At 43.0% G+C, this 17,357-nt stretch overlaps 1 protein-coding gene across 3 annotated transcripts in view; it reads left to right on the top strand.

Annotated features, from left to right (window-relative positions):
* The first annotated feature begins 3,184 nt into the window (after positions 1-3,184).
* Positions 3,185-17,357, top strand: part of MOB2 (MOB kinase activator 2) — a 166,453-nt gene continuing 152,280 nt past the window's right edge. Inside the window, exons 1-2 of one of the 3 annotated variants that reach the window (XM_073347215.1) lie at positions 3,185-3,492; positions 5,963-6,019. In XM_073347215.1, coding sequence (XP_073203316.1) covers positions 3,476-3,492; positions 5,963-6,019 — 74 coding nt within the window. In that variant the 5' untranslated portion in view covers positions 3,185-3,475. Of the gene's footprint in view, positions 3,493-5,962; positions 6,020-16,016; positions 16,096-17,357 lie in introns of all 3 variants that reach the window. The other 2 variants (XM_073347216.1, XM_073347220.1) reach the window with 2 other exon arrangements.

Raw genomic sequence — 17,357 nt, 5'->3', positions numbered from 1 at the left:
GCCATGTGCCAGGGCACCCTGTGTTTCACTGTAAATCTGCCTCTGGGCTAATTAATAAGTCTTCACTAAGAGCAGGTTAGACAAACACCTGTCAGGGATGCTCCAAGTAATATTTAGTCCTGCCTTGACTCCCTTCCAGTCCTATAATTCTATGTTCCTGTTAGTAATAAAATGTATGATGGGGCAGGACTGCTGGTAGGAGACTAGTATTTATTTGTTCATCCAGTCACCTGACATGGGTCAGGATTACAACAGCTTAATGCTCCCATCACACGGCATAAGTCAGGATCTACTGACTTGAATGGCTACTGTTACACCTGTTGCATCCGATGAAGTGAGCTGTAGTTCACGAAAGCTCATGCTCAAATACATTGGTTAGTCTCTAAGGTGCCACAAGTCCTCCTTTTCTTTTTGTGGATACAGACTAACATGGCTGCTACTCTGAAACCTGTTCCACCTGTGATATAGATAACTATTATTATGTTCTTTGTACTTGGGGAAAGTGACCTGAGACACAGAGAAGCTATATGACTCAGCTAAGATCATACACTGAGTCAGTGGCAAAACCAAGAATACAACACAGCGGTTCTAGATTAGTGGGTTCTCCTCAGCAGCTTGGAAAATCTGGCCATAGTTGTCCCAAATTTGGCATCCAATAATCAATGGATACTATTGAAAACATGAGCCCTAGTGATCTGTTTTAGGGTCACATAAAAAGTCAGAGGCAGTGCTGGGAATAGAACTCCTAGTGGTACCTTGGAGTCCTTTGTTAAAATTCTGATACCATTCTGAAGGGATGGTTTGGACGCTTTCCCTAGCCCACTCATTCTTAGACTGGCTACTGCTAATTTACTATAGCCAGAGATTATTTATTGCTGGAATTCACAGAAATTCTTCTGAAGAGAAATTTTGTGGCCTTTGGGATTGATCAGCCTGCACTAAATGACAGACCTTTAAAAAAACAAACCAACCCACAAGCCTTTCCCGATGTGGTCTTCACCTCCAACTCTTCACAATTTTTGTAGCGGAGCATTTGCAGGGCCTATTAATGCAGCCCTTGATCACACAAGCTCTTATGCCCACCACTAACTATAAGCATGTGTGTAAACATTGGACCATCATCAATATATTTTTCAGAATCCAAGTATAAATATTTAGAGCAAACACTTTTCTTTCTTGGTTTTAGGAAATGTGGAAAACAAATGAACGGATTCACCAGTCCCTCAACCGCATTTTCTTTGTGAGCACATGTAACCCAGGCCCTTAGGATGTCTCACATATTCTATGCAGTGGTTCTCAACCAGAGATCCGTGTACCCATGAGGTACACAGGGTTCTTGCAAGGGGCACATCAACTAATCTATATTTTTGCCTAGTTTTACCACAAGCTACATAAAAAGAACTAGCAAAGTCAGAATAAACTAAAATTTCATATGACTTGTTTATATTGCACGATATATTATACACTGAAATGTATGTACAATATTTATATTCCCATGAGTTATTTTCGAATTATATGGTAAAAATGAGAAAGTCAGCAATTTCTGAGTAATAGTGTAATGTGACACTTTAGATTTTTATGTCTGATTTTTGTAAGTAGTTTTTAAGTGAGGTGAAACTTGGGCATACGTAAGACAAATCAGACTCCTGAAAGGAGTAGTTTGGAAAGTTGAGAGCCACAGCTCTATAGCAGTGGTTTTCAAGTACTGGGTTGTGGAATGCAAGGCACTGGGTCACCTTGCTTAGCACTCAGGGACCATGGTGTCTGGCCAGTAAAAACTAGTAGTCCCTACCTGTTCTGACACTGCTCTGCGCCCCGGAAGTGGCGAGCAGCAGGTCCAGCTCATAGGCAGGAGGGTTACAGGGCTCCGCATGCTGCCGCTGCCCCGAGCACTGACTCTGCACTCCCATTGGCCGGGAGCTGGGGGGCGGTGCCTGTGGGCTTGCACACCACTGCCTAGGAGCCAGACCCGCTGTCCATTTCCGGGGTGCAGTGCGGTCTGTGGAGCCAGGACAGGTGGGAAGTCTGCCTCTGCATCCCGGCTGCACCGCTGACCAGGAGCCGTCAGAGGTAAACCCGCACCCCAATCCCCTGCTCCAGCCCTGAGCCCCCGACAACCCCTCATCCCTGGCTCCACCCCAGAGCCTGCAACACCAGCCCAGAGCCCTGACTCCCCTCTGACACCCCAACCCCTGCCCCAGTCCTGAGCCCCACCAAACCTGGAGCCCCCTCCTGAACCCAAAACCCCTCATCCACAACCCCACCCCAGAGCCTGCACCCCCTCTCGCATCCTAACCCCGTGGCCCAGCTTGGAGCCCCCTCCCACACCCTGAACCCCTCACCCCTGCACCCCAACCCTCTGCCCCAGCCCTGAGCCCCTCCCACACCCCAAACCCCTCACCCCCAGCTCTGTTGGGTCCTGGGCATCAACAATTTTTTTCAACTGGGACGCCAGAAAAAAAGTTTGAAAGCCACTACTCTGTAGGAAGTGCATGCAGCCTCTTCTTAGGGGGCAAGGCCATGCCCCCTTAGCCAGAACTCAAGAGTCCTAGCTCCCCGCACTGGGTTTGAGCAGCTAGGCCACAGTGCCGTCTACTAACAATAGATAACTAACAATATAACTATCGTTAATATTAAAACACCCATAAGGGATGGCAAATAATTAAATACATAATAATACCCAGTTCTTAGCTATGCTAATCTCCTAACGGGCAGATCAGTAATAAAGTAAAACCCCGTCACAGCGATGGCCCCATGCAATTATTAAACAGGAAGCCAAAGGAATAACAAAAACAATGAGAAAAGGAGGACTTGCGGCACCTTAGAGATTAACCAATTTATTTGGGCATCAGCTTTCGCGGGCTGCAGCCCACTTCACGGGATGCGCGCACGGGGAGTCCGATCGGCTACTCTTTAAGGTGCCGCCGGACTCCTCATTGTTTTTGTGGATACAGACTAACACGGCTACCCCTCTGATAGGTGGACTAACAGTCACTCAGCGGCCCCGATCCGGGGGGGCCCCTGGTGGCAGAGGAGACACCCTGCCTGGTGCGCTCCGCCCAGCAGGGGCTCCATGTGGCCCCCAGCCTGCGCGCCGGACTACATTTCCCATGGTGCCCCGGGTGGGGAAGGGGGAACACTTCCGGGTTAGCAGTAGCAGGGGGCGGGGGCCTGTGTGTTTACTTCCGGCCTCCCTGGGAGTGTGTCTGAGGCTAAGGGGACCCGGCGCAGCCTGGGGGCAGGAGCGTGAGCCCGGCCGAGCCGCCCGCCCGCCGCCGGGGGGGCGAGGGGGAGGGGCTAGGTGGGGGCGGGCGCCAGCCCCGCCGCCGGGGGCCGGGCGGCCCCATGCGCAGCCCCAGAGGCCGGAGCGGGTGGTGAGCTCGGGCAGGACGCAGGAGCCCGCCCCGGCTCCTCCCCGGCCCCGCGCCCAGCGGGCGGCGCAGCAGCGGAGCAGGAGCGAGCACCCGGGAGAGCCATGGACTGGCTTATGGGGTGAGTGGCGCGGGGGGCTGGGGTCGCGGGGGTGCAGCTGGGGGGGTCGCGGGGGTACAGGTAGAGCGGGGGGCTGGGAGCCTGGGGGGGTCGCGGGGGTACAGGTAGAGCGGGGGGGGCCTGGGAGCCTGGGGGGGTTTGGGGGGTACAGGTAGCGGGGGGGCTGGGAGCCTGGGGGGGGCTGAGGGGGTACAGGTAGAGCTTGGGGCTGCTGGCCTGGGTCTGGGGGGAGGCTGGGGTGGGGGGCACGGCTGGAGGGTGCAGCTGGAGGGTGCTGGGTGTGAAGCGCAGGTGGCCCTAGGCGGAGAATCCTCTTGCTCTGTCCAGTGGAGGCAAGCTCTGGTGTCAGCAGCCCAGGGGTGGGTCCCTTGCAGGTTTCTCCTCAACTCGTCTGGCTTGCGAGGGGCAGGGTGTGTGTGGAGCGGCCTGGGGATTTCTTGCCTATCTGTGAATGCAGGTGATGCTAAGAGTGGCAAGGAGTTTTCCTTCTTATCTGGGGTCAGGAGGTGCCTCTAAGCAGCTGGTGGCCACCCGCTGGTCCCTGAGTGGCAAGGAATACACTGACATGGGGTAGCTTCAGGTGACATGGGGACCCCGTGGCCTAGTTTGAGATACATAGGGAGACCAGGGGACACGAAAAACACAGGAATTAGCGAAAAACCTCAGAGTGAAAAGCCTTTTCACTTCCCCCTGAGCTATGTGGTGCCGTCTGATAGTGGCCATAAAATTTAATGCATTATAGAGACTGTTGGTTACACCTCAAAGGTGGCAGTTGGTGAACAGAGGGGAGCATACTGGGGTGGTAAGGGACTCTATCCTGCTGAGAAGCATGGGCTCCCCAGGTTGGGAAGCATGAGAAACAGTGAAATAGCATGGGACTCCTCTTCCTGCTAAGGGACAAGGGAAATACATGACTAATCAATTGTTCAGGGCTGAAAAGACAGTAAGTGTGGTCTCCAGCAGTGACATTGAGAGGAGAAATACCATATTAGAATGTGCTTATAGGGTTACACAGTATCAAGCTTGTAAAATGTTTGGGGTTATATTTGGGTACCTTGTCTATTGATTGCTATGTGGCGATTGGCTGTTGACTGGTTTACAGGGTAGGAGAGATGCAGAAAAGAACTTTCTCTGTTCTGCAAATTAATCTGTATAAGAGCAACTAATTTCTTTCCTTTTTTGGATATAAAAAAGGCAGGCATTGCATGTCTCAATACATTTCTATCAGTGTAGTGAGACTGCTATTTCTGCAGCAGAAGTTTAGTTCTGACCTAGGAGTTTGCCAAGATCTGATCTGAATGGCTTGCTGGGGAGTGGAGGAAGACAACTCAGCAGAGATTAAAACCAAATCACTGCTGTGCCAGAGGACTTGGATAGCATGGGATTAATAGTGCTAATTACACAGAGACAGAAGGTAGAAAGCGATTTGCTGCTGGTTTTATGTTTAAAAATCTTAGCAAGAGAGACACCTGTACAGTAGAATGGAGTGACCTGATATATTATCAATGTCCCAGAGAAAGAGATTTGATAGCTTATTGCAAGAATTTTGCTGATGACCTGTACTCATGTGAACTGAATAACTGTGGATCAGAATCAGGTGGGCGGCAAATTTATGATTCCGTGACCCTTGGTCTTAAGTTAGTTGGTTTTGTACAGTAGTTTGATCCTTAGTGTGATGTTTTACTATCTGTGTTACATCCTCCGTAGTATGACAGCACTGGAAAATGGGATCACAGCCTATCTGTGTTGCTAGGTCAGATAGTATGTTTTTTACATGGAAAAACTACCCAGTTCCACTTCTTCTTTTTCTGAAACTGAAGTAACTGGATAGTTGGTAAACTGACAGCATTTGTCTGCTCTGCTCTTTTATTAAGAAGACAGATTTCTTTGGACTGGATATGTCCAACTCTAGATCCAATTGTCAAGACTTCTATAACTAGTATTAACTCTAATGTTGACTAATAAGCTAATGGGCATGGACTCCTGCACATTTTCTGGGTAGATTGTTAGTATGGCTTTCCTACAACAAATTGATTAATAGAAGTATAGTGTTTGAGACATGCAAGGCCTTTTTGTGTGATATGCATTGGAAAGCTGGCATCATGCAGGTTAGAAGGAAATACTGTTATTAGTTACTAATAATGAAGATGTTGGTCTAATTGGGTTTCTTTTGATTGTGTTTTTAGCAACTACTAGGCAACTAGAGCCTACCATATTTGCTTTATATAAACAAATCTAAAAGAAACTTGAGTATTGTTGTGGAGAGTTAAGTGAAAGGATGCTTCATTTAAAAAAAAGAAGAAAAAGCGTATCCCAGTACTTAAACAGAAGACTTAGACGGCTTAAGATGGTTCTTTCACTCCCATTTTGTACAAACTATTATCATAAACTAGCCAAGAACCAAACTTTGTGATGTTACTAGACTTTCATTGTATTAGAATGTAAATTTTCTCATCATTCATGTTTTTAGGCTTGTTGGAAGTTTGCTATGTATTACTGCTGCCACTGTACATGTAATCTTTCCAAGGTGGGTGAACTCAAGTTGGAGTGGAGAACGTCTCTTTGCCTACATTAATTTTCATTGATCTTGGCTTGTCTGTGGATTACGTTTGTTCTTTGCTGTTACCTGATACTTCTGTTAATGTCCAAACTTTGTGTACATTGCAGTCTTTTGCATTGTCACAGGGTGTGTCTTCACAGCACAGTAAGATCAAATTATAACTCGAATATTACCCCTAACTTGACCCCTTTGATCACACACAAATCTATAGTTTGAGAAAACTGCTTTAAGCTCAAGGTAGCTAGCCAGTGGAGGGACTGAAGCTGAGTGCTGCTGAAGCTTGAACTAGGAACGCAGTGGGGATGCAATAACTTGAGTTACAACATGTCATCAGAAGATAGTCTTGTCATTCTATGCTGCTAATCAAATCACTGTGTATAACTCACGTTGTTTGGAAATGTGGTTACTCTCACTCGAGCTATGTTAGCTTCAATGCCCCTAATCTAAGTGTGCTAATTTGAGCTACCTGTACTCTGGAGACACATTCATTCTTTCTTTCAAAGTTTGTAGAAGTTTTGTGTGGACTTTGTGGGTAATAAGGGGAAGGAAAACGGTGGGTATGTGGGGGAGAGAGGAGAAGACAACAACCTCTTAGGGTTTGTCTATACAAACTCTGCAGAGGCACTGCTGCAGTGCTTCAGTGAAGACACTATCTATGCCACTATCTATGGAGGGGTTCTTTTGTCAGTGTAGGTACTCCACCTTCCTCAGAGGCGTTAACTAAGTTGAGGGGGGGAAAATGACCTAGTGCTGTCTTTGCTGGGTGGTAGGTTGGTTTAACTGCATTGTTCAGGGGTGTGGATTTTTCACGCCCCCTGAGCAAGGTAGTTCTACTGACTCAATTTCCTAGTGTAGACCAGGCCTCAATCTGTCCAACTGGGTGTTTCTGTCAGCAGCACTGTGTGTGTGTCTAAGTGAAATTATTCCTCGGGTTACTGAAAAAGAAACTTATGGTATTCAGTTTATTACGGCAGAGCTTTGAATAAATGTCAGTCTGCCTTATCTTCAACTAAAACTGCAATTGTTTCCAATCTCTTGTAAGGGAAAGGAGGAGCTGCAGAAAAACCTGCACAAAGAGGGAAGAACAAAACGTTGCACTTTGGAATACCACAGTTTTTTTTAATGAATTTCCTCTCTCACTTCTGCATATTAAGCTGCATCAGCCTGTTTTCTGATGTCCCTGTGTATCAATGAGACTAATATGGAAAGAGTACAATTCTTTCTTAATCAACTCTGAATACTGTGTCAAATGTGTTAGTACTCCCAAGAATGTTTTTCCTCGTGTTATCAATCATATTTTTTCTTGAATGCTCTGGACTGGAAAGCGCTCTACATGTTAAACTTTGTATCGTTATAGAAACTGGCTTTCAAAGGCAAATGAAAATTCTTTGTTTAAAATATAAACTAGGCAGCAACAGCAGCTAACCATGTTCTAGCTTCCCACTATTCCAGCTCATCTCACATTTATTGCACTTAGACCTCTTTATTCCTTAAAAGTCCTGTACAGTTGAGTGTTGTGTTGGGAAGTGGGGGAAGGGGAAGTTCTAATCATCCTACAGAGGGCAGCAGCCTAAGTGTCTCAGATTGCCACAGAGCACTTAATACAGAAATAGAAACTGGAGCCTATAAACAATGATGAATTTGTCAAAGAATAGGTAAATAACAGTAAGCTTGGCTGGCCACACACCAGAGTGTCACTGTGATCAGTTTGGTTAATTGTTGTTCTCTCAGATGCCTTAAAACTGTTGGAAGTTCTAGGGGAGAAAGCTGCATAACTGAGCTATTGGCATACATACAATCACATGTTAGTTTAAGACCCAAATAAATCTTAAGTCTCTCCTTTCCCTTGGAAAATGTCTTATCTTTCTCCTGAACATTGCCGTAACAAAGTTACTGATTGAAGGGTGTGTTCTCTTTGGTATATATGTGTAACTCCTATTAGTTACAATGGGAGTTGTGTCTGGAAAGAATAGAACAATAAGTTGTGCAATATCTTGGATCTTTATAAATAGAAGAGAGAAAGCTAAAAGTATTCCCATTGTACATAGAAAATATGTACCATGGCTTTGATTGGAGACCACAGATGCTTGGATGGTGGTGTTCACTGACATCTGACAGGAATCTAGGCTATACACTTAGTATTTCATTTTGAAAGAGGATTGATTTGCTGTTAAAGGTTTTCGGCTCTATTTGTAACACTAAATTTAAAGTAGCAACAAAGACAGATATTGTTCCTTTAGTTATGAAACCTTTTTAATTTGAATTTAAAACTCTTAATTGTAAAGGACAAAACCTTTTTTGAAAATGAAGTTGTAAATCTCACAAGCCTTGATTTCTCTTTTAAATACGGGGTTCTGATACATAAATTGTAACATCTATGCCATCCAAAGAATGACTTTGAATATGCAGAGCAGCTTTATGTTACGTAGATATTTAAAAAGAAAAATCAGTTTGCCAGCAAACTACCTGTTAACAACCAGCTACTGCTTTATGGAAGGACTGAGGTGGAGGGAAGAAAAATGAGTGAAAATTTTTTAATTAAAAAGAACGTCTTTGTATTGCACTAAGCGATAATGTTTTCTTGACTAATTTTTCTTTGTGCTGTCATCTTTTACCACGTGAAAGACCTTGCAACCTAAGTCAATTTGCCGCAATCAAATGCTGTTCTTAGACTTGTGTGGCTATTGTTGTCTGTTGACCATGTATCCGTATTCCATCCACAGTAGAGAATTGTGGCATTCCCGGTACCAGTGTGGTCCTTTGGAATGCTGGTAAAATGCGGAGTCCCAATACTGTGTCCAGATGTTTCACAAGGTATTTCCAGTACCGATAAGATTGTAGGACCTCTGAATAAGTCTTAATGCATTTGTCCAGACTGCTTCAGTTGGAGCTGTTTCAATGCAAGCATGATAGCATTGTAGCTACGATGCTTCCTTTGATATTCCCACCAAGCTGTCACAACTTCTTCCCACCAATTCCTGGATCTATACAGGATAGGTGATACTAACCTGGTCTTGCTTTTGCTCTTACTCCTACTCTCTACCCCTTGCTTCTCTCCCAGGGAGGAATGCAGCACACAACAGCTTATTAAAAGTAACTATTTAGTTGTGCGATTTTTATTCTACAGTAAATATTATTCAGTACAACTTTACAATAATAATTTTTGGGCCATGGATCTTTAGCTCGTGGAAAAAATACATATGTACACATGCTAATTTTATAGCAACAAATGAATGCGTGCCTTACTGTGGGTTGAAATGGCATGGCAGTGAAGCGGCTGCCTCAGCAGTATCTCCCAGACCTATAATATCTGAGGAGGGCACTGTATGCCCTGGTTTAAATTCTCGCTCATACATATCCATGGTATTTCAGTAGCCACTACTCAGACCTCTCTCCCCTAGTACTTTCCCCAGGAGATGGACATTATTAGATGTGCTGTGGGAGTGAAGAATTTTTAGGCAGCTTGGAGGGCTGTCCTCCCTTCACTCGTGTATCTGACTTTTAGAGGTGATAAGAAGAAATAGTTCACCAAAATATGGAAAAGTTAGAGACTATAAACCAAGCCCCTTATCTAAAGAGTATTGGTACATGAAGTCAGCAATGCTCATATAAGACACCAGGTACAGTTTACCTAAGCACTCTGTGACCAACTCGTGGCCTTCTGTGTTTTGAATGTAATTGAGGGAAAAGCCCTTGCCCTTCATGGTACATTCACAGTGGGGAGAGCTATTGGACATTATCATTTGGTTACTTCATTGGTTTAATCCAACATAACTTTAACACCTCTCTTTCTCTAAATCTCACATGCAACTGTATAAAAATTATATATGTACAGTCATATGTATACACAGTACATACAGTTCCCTGCCTAGCACACACCTGCTACCACAAATACCTATTCCTGGAATTATGGGATAAGTAGCACAATGCACAGGTTGGTGCAAGTGCTGTGTGTGGACACAGTGTATTAGTGCACACAAACAACTGTTTAGTGTGGACACTAATCCATCTGAAGAAGAATCAGTCAAAGAGAATCTCAGCTGCAATGGTCAACGTTGTGCAGAGATCTAGTCCTCTAGTGTAGAAGGGTTCCATGATCTTACCTTTACCTGGATAAGGTCAATGTATTTTAAGTTAAAATGAAGTGGCGAACCTTCCCGTCCACCAGCAGGCTTCTGACCGACTTTCTCTTCCTTCTTCAGGCCACTATGTAGAAAGCTAGAACATCCTGTGAGTTGTAAAGTTGTGGAGTGGTAGCATTGCTGCTTTGTAGATTGTGAAGCTAGTTAACAAAACCAGAATTGCATACTACTAACTATAGCACTGTTAGAAGACTTATGAGAATGCAGGAGTTCTTTATTAGAAAGCTGTGTATTCTTGAGGTAATGTCTAGTTGAAAATGAACTTCATCAGCATATGCAGACTACTATTATGGGGAGAGGTCTTAACACTGAGCTACTTTTTAAATAGCTAATAACTAGAGACTAAAGGTATACAAAGAACACTTAAATTGTAACACTTCTACCTACATCTGACTTTACAAGCCAATAAGAATCAAATATGCTAGTTTTCAGCTGTGCTAGATTTAATTTTGGGCTTGTCTACGCTACCCACTGCATTGGCAGGCAGTGATCGATCCAGTGGGGGTCAATTTATTGCGTCTTGTATAGATGCGATAAATTGACCACTGAGTGCTCTCCTGTCGACTCTGGTACTCCACCAGAATGAGGAGCACAAGCGGAGTCGACGGGAGAGCGTCAGCTGTCGACTTACCGCAGTGAAGATACCGCAGTAAGTAGATCTAAGTATGTCGACTTCAGCTACAGTATTCACGTTGCATATCTTAAATCGACCCCACGTGGTAGTGTAGACAAGCCCTTTGGCTGTGCTTGGACAGTATAAATTAAATGTAAGGAAATCAGCATATAGCTAGGAACAGTGAAGAAGTATGTGGTATGCTTTGTGTTCAGGTTGGCTGCTCCCCAGTACAGTTGAACAGATTAAGGTTAAAAGCAGTATACTCCTGGCCTGTGCAGAACAGGCATTTGTGTAAGGAAGTATTTTAATTTTGGGGATTCCTTGAAATTAACTAATTACAACAGAATGCCCTACCCCCAAAATATGGATTAAAATAAAAAATTACATTTCTACCCTCAGTTCTGTACACTGCAGTACCAGCATTTCCATCAGCTGACGTTAAAAAGGAGGCTGACTTGTTTCCCCTCATTCCCCTTCTGCTTTTATAAGGTGATATTTTTCTCTCCCCCCCCCCCCCCACCATGGAGCTTTGCTAGGACCTCTCTCAGATGCACGAATATATGCTCATTTTGATTTTTAGCTGACCTCACAACAGGTGTTTCCCTTTTGTATAATCTTTGCAAAATCAGGGTTTCATGAGCTGTTTTCCCTATTTGGAGAGAGTTGAAAAGAGACTCATAAAACACAGACCTCCATGGTCCTATCAAAGAGTCAAATGTTCCTCATTCACTTCCCTTTCACACATATAATACCCAAGGACATGTTAAATCTATGCTCTTTGAACCCAAATAAAATTTGTACATGTCATTGGACACTCTTAATATCTCTAGACTCTATTAAAGTGAAACTAAATATAGTTTTGCTTGAAAGAAACAGATAATAGAACCGAAAGTTTATCAAGACTGTCACAATGGGATTTTGCATCTCTTCTGGCGGGTGAAGGCATGGGAAAGAGACTAATAATTCAGCTGCTGCTGCTGCTTCTTTCGTATGGCTTCGGTAGATAGCAACCATTACAAATTTATATCTAGATTTGATAGCTATCACATTCACCAGCTCACTGCTGTGGCAATGTCCTTCAGACCCCTAGTGAAATAACTCAGATATGAGGTGCTCCATCGTTTGTGCCTGGTGACCACAGTCATATACAAGTGTTTGCCTCATTTTCCATTTAAACAGGGTTTGTCCACATCTCCCATAAGATGCAATCTACACCAGTCCTTCCGACATAAAGCAAAACCAGCGGTTCCTCGGCTGGTTCAACGACAAGCTGTTTGTTTTGAGCAGTCGAAATGCTCCATGTGGCTCTCCATAGAGCCTCAGCATTGAAGTTGAGTGTAAGGGCCTTGATGCAGTTCCATAAAGGGTTGTGGGATTTTAATCTTTACTTCGGCGGGTTCTGCAGGTGATGCATTGTGCAATGGGATCCTCATGTTTGCCCTGACATGGCTGAGAAAGCAAAATGTCTGGGCAGCTTTTCTAATCTGTGGAGACTGGATGTGCGATAGAACTGGGAGCCAGATATGAGCATTCCTGACACTATGCACATGCCATTGTTGAGTTGAGTATCAAGGAGTTGTGTGACTGCTGTGAGACCACACTTGTGCACAGTATTCAGCCGCAGAATATATACTTCAGGTTTGTAGGGCCTGTGGACTGAAGCCCCATGCTGTTCCGGCCAGTTTCCTGATAAGCGTGACATGAGACCTGATCTTATTGCTGTGTTCACGAGGTGTTGTCGAAAGGTCAAACTTTGGTTCAGTATAATGTCAGGATACTTTGGGTTAGCATCATGGCTGACACTCTCACCACAGAACTGCACATTGAGTTTGGTATTCGCTTTCCATCTGAACAATAAAATGGCTGTCACCATGGTTTTTTTCCCCCCCCCTAAGTTTCCAATGTTGGAAATAATTAGCCATTATGCTAAGATCTTGGGTTAGGATGCAGTTTGATGGTATCAAGGCCATTCAGTAATTACAATACTAGGGAGATCAGGAAAAGCTTGGTGTCCTCTACTATGCTTCTGAGACATTAATGACTTTGCATGCTGTGTTGAGCTTCGGTTATTGATGAATTGTTTCCTCCTCTTGTCACTGCAGCTGTAGTACTCTGCACGTAAGTGAATTAAGGCTTCCTGTAAAGAGAGTCAGATGTGTCTGAAGCTGTTTTTGCTTTTTTCCTACCCAGTACTGCTTGTATCCAGCCATACTTGGCCCTCCTTTAAGTTTTTCTTTCCTGTTCTCTTTCTGTAGAGGGCACAGCACAGGGATGCTCATTCCTACAAAACATTTAGAGAAGCATGTGAATATGTAAACAGATATCCTTAAAATTGAATTAAATGTACTTGAGGGGGAACTGCGCTTTTCATGCACTCAGAGTTCATACTTTGATCCACCCTGTATCTGTTAAAGTGGGGTTTTTTATTCAAATTCTTTCCTAACTCAATGCTGCAGGGTGTAAATCTGGGATGACTGTGGCCCTCAGTAAATATTGAAAACGCTTACTGTCTCTTGATCCCCTTTTTTCCTGAATCCTTTTTCTGAATAACATGACATATTTTCATCATACTAATGAGGCATTTTAAGATATTTGAATTTAAGCAGAAATTAAGTTCTGTCTTCAGTCTACTGGCTATGTGTTTACTATAAAACCCCTATTCCTAGAACTGTTCTGACATCAGTAGTAGTGCATAAACAGAGCCACTATCACTTAAGTTCCTTTTAAGCATGAACTATATTTCCACTAACTGATAAGTAACTCTGGGGAAAAAAATCTTTCAAGTTCCATCTGGGTGTCATATACAATGACAAGTAAATAAACTCTTAAAAAGCAGTTGGCAATGTTTTCCTCTGACTGAGAGCAGAGTATGAGGAAGCAGGTACTTGTTAATTTAAGTTTAGATCCCACAAATTACCTCCCGAGACACAGACCTTCAGTGGGTACACCTGGGAAGATTCATTACTAGGCTGTAACTCTTGATGACTTCCACTTGCCCATTTCCATAGCATCTGGGCATATGGCAAATATTAGAAGCAAGTCATGCATTATATTAAGCTGTTTGCAATGAACAGTACAAACAGTTAACACATTGAAACAAAGTGTACTGAGCTGATTCTCTTTTCTGGTTGCCCAATCCTGTATCTTTTCTATTAGCTTAGTGGGCTACTGGAGAGAGCCCCTGACTAGCCAAGAACAAGTATTATTGGGGGGAGGCTAGTTACCTCACAGTAGATAATAAAGAGATGGCCTCAAGTCTTTGTTGTTATAATCATTCTGTGGCAAAACAGTAAATGTGATAACTAACTGGATGTTTGTCATGAGAGTAATTAAAAATTTATAAATGGATCTAAAGGAAGTTTTGCCTAGCGAAAACAGGTGTGTAATGAATCTGGGGGGAAATGAAGGTTTGGGAGCTTTTGATTGAATGCAGCAATCCTGCCCAGGACAAGTTTCAGGAAGCGGCAGTTTGGATCAGCTCACGTTTTGGTTGTCTGCGTGGCTTTGCACTATGGGAAGCTTGTGGCATCATTCACTGACAGTCTGTGTACAAGAATCATTAGGTGCCCATTGACGTTGAGATTGTGGGATTTTTAAACAGCTGCATTAAGCAAATCTGAACTCTCCTTTGCCAGGTCTGCGTATACTGCGACTGTTGTTGATCAAAGGAAAAATTTTAATCCAGGTCTCAAAGTGATATGCTAGTGAAGTAAACTAATGTATTACTGTGTATCCTTTTCTGCAGTGCACTGTTTCCGCTCCCTAGTTAACAAGATGAGGAGACTGTGAAGCTTGTTTACTGAATGCAGTTTTTAAACATCCTTGTTAGTAGTATTCCACCCACTTTATTCTGGAATACAAAAAGCTGAGGCTGATTCTCTTGCCATAGCAAGCTCTGTAAGGAAGGCATGTGATGCCTTGGCAGTGACGCATTGGTTTTAGTACTGTTGAGGATTGTTAAATCAGTGAGCCACACGAGCTCTCCCTAGTGAATGAAGAATAAACTTGGTCTTATTAAATGTTCCTGCCAGAGATTGTTCACACGTTTTGGGCAATTGGACTCCTAGAAGTTTCCCCATTCTTGAGACAGCTTCTTCTGCAGGAGTTCTAAATTGCCTCACTTCAGAGTTACACTTGTCATTTTGACCTTTAACCATTCAATAGCAGCACAGAAAGAGTTTTAAAAAAGACCTTGGTTGGTTGGTTTTTGTTTTTTTTTTTTTAAGGAATTAAAAGCAGTTTGGCTGCTGAAGGCAAGCTCTCAGAGGGGAGAGAATCTAGTCAGGGCAACAGTTCTTCACACAACCTGTAAAGCTGGATATTTGGCTCCTGTGTCAGAGGGGAGGTCAGTGGCAATGGAAATAGGACAGTGGGCATTTCTCCATTATGCTCCGCTTACTATTAAACAGATTATATGAATTCAAGTTTCAGCTAAATGCTTGCTTCTCTTCACAGTATGGAAGCACAATAGCAAGATCAAAAGAAATGGGTAAAGAGGGAAGAGTCTGAAATGAATTTTGGAGGCTAGTCTGTGCTCCAGCTTACTGTTACCATAAGACAAGAACAATGGGGCAGTTGATTAAATAAAAGGATCTGCAAGGATGTAACACTAATGAAACACAGTACTTAATAAACCTGTGGAACTGAAAGTTGTATAATACCACTAAAGCAACTTGCTTAGTATAATTCTGTAAAGATTAGATCATATTAACCAGAGTGTTCTCTGCATTTGTGCTAGCTACGATAAAAATGGCAAGTGTTTTCTGTCCTCGTGTGTCAAGGCATAAGCTGATCAGCCAGAGCCAGCAAGAAACTTTCCCCTACAGAGGTTTATGCTACCTTCTGAATCAATACATCATTGCAGTTGTCAGAGGCAGGATATTGGACTCGGTGGACCGTTGGTCTTTTTCAGTATGTCTGGACCTATGTTTCAGACATCTCTCTAAAATATATTGAAATAGCCTTTCTTCCTATTTGAGAATAGCCTCTCCTCCAGTTTAGCTGCAAGCTGAAATATTTTTACTACTTTTACAGTAGTATTAAGTGCACTAGTTCATTAACTTATTATCTGGAAGTTTTAAAAAATGGCAATTTCATGTATCATGTTTCTTGGTGCTGTCTATGACTCTCCGAGCATTTGCGCTTCTTTGAGGTCTTCGTACTGCAGGCTTAAGAAACAATTATCCCTCCTTCCATGCTTTTTCAGATCATGTGAACTTCTGACAGTGTCCCTACTATGGAGCTATGGGTCAGGTCTCCTGTTATGTTTCATCCCCACCCATGTTGTAAGTAAGGTAAATTACAGTATCTTAGTCTATAAAGATGCCAGGATAAGTCTGTGCTCCTGATATTTACTGGTCCCCAAAGTTGTCAGAACTTTGAGACCTTGTCTGTCAGTGAGCATATGTTAAAACTTGTAATGATTCCCTGATACTAGGGGAAGGGAATGGACAGAATTGTCTGTTTAAAACACTCCCCTTTCCACCACCCCACCTCACGACCAGATCCAGTTGGACTTTCTGGAGATTGAACAAGTATCCCAGACTCTTGTGACACTTAATCACTATGGTATTTAAATTTAAGTTGTTTCCATTGTGACAGATGTGGCAGTTTCCTGCAATATCTTTGGGAGATCTTACTGTAATAAGTTTAGTTATGGTTGTGGGCCTGGAACCAGGAACAGTGCGGGGAGATTAGGTAAATTCAATCAGAATTCAATTATCTGGACCACTTGATTTTGAAATATCTAAGTTTAGTACCTTCTGTTTTAATATTCTCCAGAGATTAGTGGCATAGAAAGAATCTTATCACCATACAATGATATACATTAGCTGTTTTCTCCCCAAATACAGAAGAGAAATATTTAACATTTCTGCCTCTTCTGCATTATTACTGATAATTCTGTCTTTTCCAGCTAGCAATGGAGCAATACCATTGTCAGGTGTCTCTTTGTTCCTAATGTATTTTAAAAACTCCTCATTGTCCTTAATGCTACTGGCAGTAGATTTATTCTTGTGTCCCTTGGCTTCCTGTATCAATTTACTACAATTCCTAACTTCTGATTTATACTCATTACTATCAACTTCTCCTTTCTTCCATTTGTTGTAAAAAAAAAAAAAAAATTTTTTTTCAGCTGCCTTCACTTCCCCTCTAAACTAGGTTTTTGTTTTTTAAGGAGCACAGTCTCTTTTTTCTTTTGTGGGACTGTGACTTTTCGGGCATCTAGTAAAGGCGGTTTTAAATTATTCTCATTGACTTGGTTTTTTGATAAATTTTTCCTCCCAGATTTGACTCATAATTGTTCTATTAAAGCACCTTCATATTACTGGTCTGGACTTGACTCTGCTTGCACATATTAAATGTGATCAAGTAGTGACCACTTGTACCTAAGGTACCATTAACTTTTAGTTCTATGGTCAGTTTCTTTTTATCTCTTAGGATAAGGTCTAATATAGAATTCCTCTGGGTTGACTGCAACACTTTTTTGAGATGGCATGTTGACCTGGGTCCTCTCCACTTCATTCTGTATTTCTTTCTGGACAGTTTA

The sequence above is a fragment of the Lepidochelys kempii genome, chromosome 6 (genome assembly GCF_965140265.1).
Source record: "Lepidochelys kempii isolate rLepKem1 chromosome 6, rLepKem1.hap2, whole genome shotgun sequence".
In the NCBI taxonomy this organism is placed as follows: domain Eukaryota; kingdom Metazoa; phylum Chordata; order Testudines; family Cheloniidae; genus Lepidochelys; species Lepidochelys kempii.
Note: the sequence above shows the minus strand (reverse complement) of the source record. Positions and strands in the feature narration are given on the sequence as shown.